The 7,333-nt window shown below is 38.2% G+C and overlaps 1 protein-coding gene across 1 annotated transcript in view; it reads left to right on the top strand.

Annotated features, from left to right (window-relative positions):
• The window catches only part of ATP8A2 (ATPase, aminophospholipid transporter, class I, type 8A, member 2), a gene marked incomplete at its 3' end in the record, with an annotated part of 56,201 nt that overhangs the window by 17,525 nt on the left and 31,343 nt on the right, over nucleotides 1–7,333 (top strand). The window contains exons 6-10 of the mRNA XM_010183580.1: nucleotides 232–305; nucleotides 2,857–2,926; nucleotides 4,389–4,516; nucleotides 5,142–5,253; nucleotides 5,977–6,142. Coding sequence (XP_010181882.1) covers nucleotides 232–305; nucleotides 2,857–2,926; nucleotides 4,389–4,516; nucleotides 5,142–5,253; nucleotides 5,977–6,142 — 550 coding nt within the window. The remainder of the gene's footprint in view (nucleotides 1–231; nucleotides 306–2,856; nucleotides 2,927–4,388; nucleotides 4,517–5,141; nucleotides 5,254–5,976; nucleotides 6,143–7,333) is intronic.

The raw sequence follows: 7,333 nt of genomic DNA on the forward strand, positions 1-7,333 counted from the left end.
GTTAGCCTATAAAGAATTTAGTGTACTTTGCATTCAGAAAAAGGAAGGCTTTGATATTTCCAAACTTGCAGTGAAAAGTACTCTGACTTTCAGAAGCCTTGTCTCTAGCTGTTCTGTGCATGATGCTGTTCTTTTGGCTGGGTGAAACAAAATAACAAACTAACATTGCAGACAAGAGAACTGTTTGTTTTTCTTTTCCATGTTACTGTACTCCTGCCCCTGACTCAACAGGTAGCAGTAGGAGATATTGTGAAGGTCACCAATGGGCAACATCTTCCAGCAGACATGATCATTATCTCTTCCAGGTATCCTGAATGGGTGTGGAAATGATGTGTCTGATGAACTGAGGTGCAGAGGACTGGAAACTCTGTATTTGCTGTTAATAAAAACAGACATCAGATGGCACTAATTTTTCTCCACATCTGAAACTGAATTTCAGCAATGTCAAAACAGTGCTTTGCTAGGTGGTGATTACTGTATCATTGTAGATAGGTTCTGAAGGAAGTAGGCTTCTTTAAGACTTCATAGTATAATGTACGTGTAGTTGACAAAGCGTATCACTGAGTTTGTTTGAAGACTGAATGTCAGTTACACAAGCTTCATGCAGTCAGTTGCTCTATGGCCTTCTGAGGATTCCTCCATTTAATAAAGGAAGTGTAAGTTTTCTTCCAATTAATTCCAGAGTTTTCAATATATTCACTTGCCTCAGGAAAGACTTTCTTTCAAAAAGTAATTCTAAAAGGCTGACCCAGCTGGCATCTAATAACTAGCCTGCAAAATCGCTTTTGGGCTTCATTTGTTTATGCCTTATCTTTGATAAAGCGCAAGTATAGCCCTTCCCTAGCATGGCAGCAACAGTAAACTGTTGAGTCCTGCTCATTTTAGTTTGTGAAATATGGGGCAACTTCTTCATACCGATATACTGGCAAGCAGAGCTTGATCATTAGTTCCTAAAAGCATTTGTGTGGTGCTTGGCTGCTAATCTGGATTCTGTATTTGTGTTGAACAACTCGAAGCTAAATCAAGACCACTGTCCACTTAGGTGAGAGTAAACAAGAGACAGGCATCTTGAACATGCTACTTTTTTTGCTCTCTCTCTAATAGTCAAACCTTAGGACGCCTTGCTCCTCTCCATAATTTCCTTCTGTCCACATGCTTTTCAGCAGTGACTGCAGTTTGCTTTGATTTCCATGTTACATTTCTCTTAGACAACATGACTTTTAAGGGAAGTTATTTTCTAAGTTACTGCATTTTCTGCTCCATCCTTGTCTGTGCCATTTCTGAGAGGTTTCATTTTTTTTTTTTAAACCTGTATGGAGAAGCTCAGCCTTTTTGAACTGTCACGTAATCAAGGATAGAGGTATCTTCATTCCATAGTACACAATATTATGTTCTTTTTAAAAACAAACCCCAAATATTAAATAAGCAGTTGTCAACCTTAATATGAAGTTAGTTAGGCTACACTTTGACATCAATAACTTCTTGTTTCAGCACTTAGGAATATTTGTTTCACTTGAACTTGTCTGATGTATTATAATACTAAAAGAAACTGATTTATTTCTTAACTTGCATGGGTCAGCTTTTTGTTCTATGTTATCCCATTAACCTGCTGTCACTGATAATCACATAATAACTGAAGAATTTAACACTGATTTCGGAGAAGCTTTGCTTGAAGTAAATAGCAATTTCTGTGGCAGTTCTACTTTACAATTTGGTGGTCTTCTTTTAAATGACAATACTAAGTGTCCTCAGTTCACCAGAAGGCTTTGCATGCTCTGAAGGGATGGGGTCTTTTTGCTTGTATGTGCTAATTTTCTGTCTGAGCTTACTGTCAGAGTGAACTAAACAGTTGTATTTATCTTCACTTTTTTTTTCTCTGTAGAGGAAAGGTGACATCAAATTTTACGTAGAGAATAAATTTACATGAAAGAAAAAATACTTGAATCAAAACACAGCTTTGTGTGGAAACATTTCCACATTTCTGTGGAAATGAGGAGTTGTATTACAAGAGCTCTTCCTCCTGAGTTAACAATTTCGGTTTTAGTAGATAAGGTATTTGTGACAGAAGTAAAATTGGAATGAAGCTGGACTTAATCTGTGCCTTTCTTGGGTACAGATTCAGGTTACTCCTATAGGAGGAAACAAAAACCAAACTCTAAACTTTTTCGTTTTTTTTAAGAAGAACCTCTCTGGAGAGAAAATTTGGCTTCTTACTGTGTTATAAATGTACCTGTGTGTTTCCTAACAATTTTTATCCTAAGGAGCCTTTATTACTGAATCTTCTGCTGGTAAAATATATTTGCTATTAAAGCAGTTGGTTACTTTGTAAAATAAATAGCAACATCTCAAGAATATGAAAATTGGTATCCTGAAGAAGCACTTGTTTGAATCCAGATGAAAAAGTGTTATTCCTTAGCAGCCTGAGAAGACAGTTGTGAAAAATAGTTTTGGTGGTACCATACAGAGCTTTTCAATCTTAAGGGACGTGTCAGGAAAAGATCCATGATAGAGGTACCCTTCCTTATCACAAGTGCTACCTATGCAGAGCTCCTCCATGGTAGATGTTGGTAAGAACTTAACTAATGGAAAATTCAGTTCTGTGAGGAAGACTTATTTCTTGTTTTCCCTTTTTTGATAAAGGCAGATACATATCTGGAAGATGCAGATCACAGCCCTCAGTTTCTATCTCATTGTATCTTTTTCTGATTCTCAAAAAAAGCTGATTAGCAGAGACTTCAGATGTACCTTTTTGTCTTTTGACATGTATTGAACTAGTGTATTGTGGACTATTTTAGTGCAAAAGTAGTATACAAAAAGTACTGAGTTTTAATATAGAAAATTTTATGCTCCTTACAGTGAACCACAAGCCATGTGCTATATTGAAACAGCTAATCTTGATGGGGAGACAAATCTTAAAATACGACAGGTATTTCACCTTCTTTTCTTTATTTAAATATCTAGTATTAGGTATGAAGTGGAGTCTAGCTTGCATGGTAACAAAACAAGGACACTTAAAAAAAAAAAAAAGCGTATCTCTTTCCAGGTGACCATGAGCTGCCTTTTCAACAGATACAAACCCAAGCAATAATGCCTTGTGTGGGAGTGTAAGAAACTGATCTGGGGGAAGTATTGTAAGCCACAAAGGCAAGTCAAACAGACCTTGGCTGTGTTTTGCTGTAGTTCCAGTAAGTGGAATTGAAGTGCTATGTTTAAAAAAAACTACAACAAAAACCCCAAATGAACCCCAACAACAAAATAAAACACAGGTGTGCTTGTGATGGGAGCTAAGTTTCTGCCCTTGCAAGTGCCAGTCTGTTTGCTTCTGCTTCTGCAGAGCGCTCAAAAGGACCTCTCCTATGTTTAAGCTATTTTGTTCTCTCTTTGTGGTAACTGGGGAACTTTATTTGGATCTTTATAGCTTAGTTGAAGAGATAGTGTTGATCATGGTGTTTAGAGATAGTTGAACATCTTTGCCTTCTTTCGTTACAAAAATTGCATTTGGATCACAGTTCTGAAATACAGATTATTTGTTTCTTTAAAAGCTGTACATTTGGTGCTTGCTTACTACCTTTGTAGAAATGAGATTTACTGTTCTGGATCAGACACTATATCAGATCTTGACTTCCTGTCATGTTATTTGCTTTAGGACATATGCTTAAAGTATGGAGTTAAGGTTGTGGGACCTCTTAAGGCCTTGTTCTGGCTTGCAGTGCTGCAGTCAGAATCTGACAGAAGAAAAAAACAATCTCCCCTAATGAAAGGGGGTGTTCATAGGCTGATGAAAAGTGATGGTGTTGTATGTACACTCTGAGACGGAGTAGCAAAGTCAGGTTACAGTTGCATGATGAGTTGATAATTAACCAGTAGTAGGAACTGAGCATACCAGCTGCAGTGACCCGAGAGAGTCACTCTTAGAAGTGACCGCATTTAGCAGCAGTGACACATGGGTGGAACTGTACTTTAGAGAAAAGCCAGGCCTGTTTATACCGCTTGCCTCCTACTTCCTCCTGCACATGTGTAACTTCACACTTTGTGGATGGGACTTTCCTCTTGATCACAGAGGAGTCATGTAGGTAATATAACTCTTGTGTAGAGTGATTTAAACCAATCCTATGTAAGAAGGATCATATGTCTTCATAAGTGAATATTCCTCGCAGGAAAAAGTAGTTATCCATTGAAAAACAAAACTAACCAAACATACCCTCCCAAGAAAAAACCCCAAAATACCCCCACCAAACCAAAGTGAAAATCTCCCCACCAACAAGCCTGACAGAAAATCTCCACACATTTGATTATACTTGATATATGTTGGAGGAAAGCACCATTTTCCTAGGTTGCCTTCTAATAAAAATTTTCAATAAGAATTTCCTTTGGATGCATCTCTGCAGGGGTTGTCTCAAACTGCTAGTCTCCAGTCAAGGGAAGAATTGATGAAAGTATCTGGAAGGATAGAGTGTGAAGGACCCAACCGTCATCTTTATGACTTCACTGGAAACTTGCGCTTAGATGGTCAAAGGTATTACATGACAACAAAGCCATAAATTAATCTGGTTTGGAAAGATGCTTCTTGTGTGCTTCTGATGTGCGACACTGAGCACATGCATGTTCTTGCTGGGGAAGAGAAGGGTAATAATTAACAGTTGTTAAGGAGAGCATCCACCAGCGTAAGATAACTTAGCTCTGTCTTTCTATGAAGTCTTCTGCTTATTATGGGAGAGTTGGCTTCTTTGAATAGTTTGGTTTTTTAACCAAAAGTAAGAGAAGGAAGATTTGGGGAAATGGTTGGGAGTTTTTAGGCCTGCCTTGTTACAGAGATACACAGAGGAAATGGGTAACTTTTCCCTTCTAACTAGAGCTAGAGGCTACATAGTTCTCAAGTTTTGGGTAAGCAGAACAGCTCTCTTCTATCACCTTTGCCCTACTGTGCTTTAGCAGGGATTAGATTTACCCAGGCTTCAGTGCTCTCTTGGATTGTGTGGACAATGTAAGTTCATTATATTACTTACCTCCTTTTGTGGGGTTGGTTTTTGTTGTTTTTGGGTTTGGGTTTTTTTGATAAAGGAATAAGGCTGAAAGGAGAATTGTTTTTCCTTAAGTGTTATGAAGAATTGAAAGATATACACACTTCTTTTGCTTTGCAGCCCAGTTCCTGTTGGTCCAGACCAGATCTTGCTAAGAGGTGCACAACTGAGAAACACTCAATGGGTCTTGGGTATTGTTGTGTATACAGGACATGATACAAAGCTCATGCAGGTAAAGTTTTTAAGGAGATCCAGATTCTAGGTCTGATAGAAGTTAGTAATCTTTCCTGTTTTCTCCTTGTTTGTTGGACTTGATCTTATGAAAAGGTTTGGCTCATTGTAGCTGTTTAAGAGCTGGAGGCCTTGAGGAGTACAGGGATACTGTTGTACTTGAGATTGCATGCACACGTGTATAAATGTTAAACACTTGGGTATTTGTCTCAAAACACTTCAATATATAAGCAAAACTAACTATATTTTATCTTACTTTATCTGGTAGCTGGAAAATATTTGAAACTGAGGTTTAACAGCTGAGGAAATGGTAATGACCACCTACAGTTTTAGCACTTGGAGAGATTAAAGTTAAGACTACAGTCTCTGTCTTGCCTTAACGGCTGGAAGTGCCTGGAGAGACCAGCAGCATACTATGTCTGTGTCACTCACCTCTGCGGTGAGCAGGCGGGTGGACAGCCAGGAGATGAGCACACTGGGTCTTTACAACAGAATGGTTCTGTTCCCCTCATCTGTCAGTTTTGGAATCCTGAGGAGTGTTGACTTCTCCTTGTACCTTGTTGAGCTTTGCAAACCATATTGAGCTATATAGAGTTGAAGTTGTATATTCTATAATGGACTCTAAAAATAGAAACTGAGTTTGCTTCTGCAATTTCCTCTTGTATAAACCATTGCCAGACTTTTTGTTTTTGTTTTGTTTTCTTCTTCTCCTGCTGTTGTTCAGAATTCAACTAAAGCACCTCTGAAGAGATCAAATGTAGAGAAAGTGACCAACATGCAGATCCTGGTTTTGTTCTGCATTCTCCTGGTGATGGCCCTTGTGAGTTCTGTAGGTGCCTTATTGTGGAACAGGACACATGGTGAAGTCGTCTGGTACCTTGGCTCCAACAGTGAGTATGCAAGCAGTGTGCTAGGGATGTGTCAGACTGGGTTTTCTAAGCTCTTAGTTTCTTATTTTATGTATTCATTTAGCAAAGCTAAGAAACACACACAAGAAACAAAGCCTGTTGCTAACTTTTTGATGGCCTAATTTTTTTTATTTTTTTTGAGAATGGGCTGGCATAAGTGAACTTGCCAGTGAAGCTTTTGTTAAAAAAACCTTAAAAAGATTAAATAAATATTATTGGGCTGCCACCCCAAGAGCAGGGCAGAAACAGAAGGAGGGCAGCAGTTACTCCTGGATATCTGGTGTTCAGGTTTTCAGCTCTGTGGAGATGCTATGCATAAACTTGTTTTCAGAGAAGGTCATGTACTGCTGCCTTGCGTATCATACCTGATTGCAGGATAGCAGGTGTCAATCTGATGATACTAAATTCAACTTTATGCTTGTGCACAGAAGCAAAGGATTTCTCTAGCTGTTTTTCAGTCAGAAACACTGATCTACTCTTGTTGTAGAGAAAACTGTTAAATATTAAAGGTTATGATTTTCTATTTATTGGATAATGTCTCTGACTTCTGTCTCTTAGCATGTCTATTAAAGAGTTTTTATTGTACTTAATTTATACTCCTTGAATTTATTAGTTCACATATCAAAGAGAGACGTTATGCAAACACTTCAAGATGAAATATATTGCTCTGCAGTAGACTTCTGACTTGGGGAGGTTACATTAGCTAGCTCTAAAATGTGTTGTTATGAAAATCTTGAGATGCAGATCTGAAAACAATTCTCTCAAACTGCAAATGGTCTTTCTGCTGGTGATTGCATAGCAGATGGCAAAGGGTGTCTTCTGCAGTTTAAGAACTGCGGTTGTGGTAGTAATAAAAAAATGACGTAGGAGGTACATGGAAGTGCCTCATATTTGACTCTGGTTTTTGGTAGTTGTAATATATTCTAGTAGCAGTATCAGCAACTTTCAAAGTTACTTCCCTACCCTCCCCCTTGCTTTTTGATGAGGAAGTTTAAATGTGTGCCTTCCCATGATGAGAGTAATATTGGAAGACATGAATGGAACAAACTCTTAAACTTGTGCTAATATAGAACAGGTGCAGTCTGTACTAAACCAGTATGACACAGTCTGTATAGATGCTTTTTTGTAAATGGAATGCACAGTTTCTATAACTTTTGTAATTGCCACACACAG

This window comes from Mesitornis unicolor, unplaced genomic scaffold, assembly GCF_000695765.1.
Source record: "Mesitornis unicolor isolate BGI_N332 unplaced genomic scaffold, ASM69576v1 scaffold5084, whole genome shotgun sequence".
Lineage (NCBI taxonomy): Eukaryota > Metazoa > Chordata > Aves > Mesitornithiformes > Mesitornithidae > Mesitornis > Mesitornis unicolor.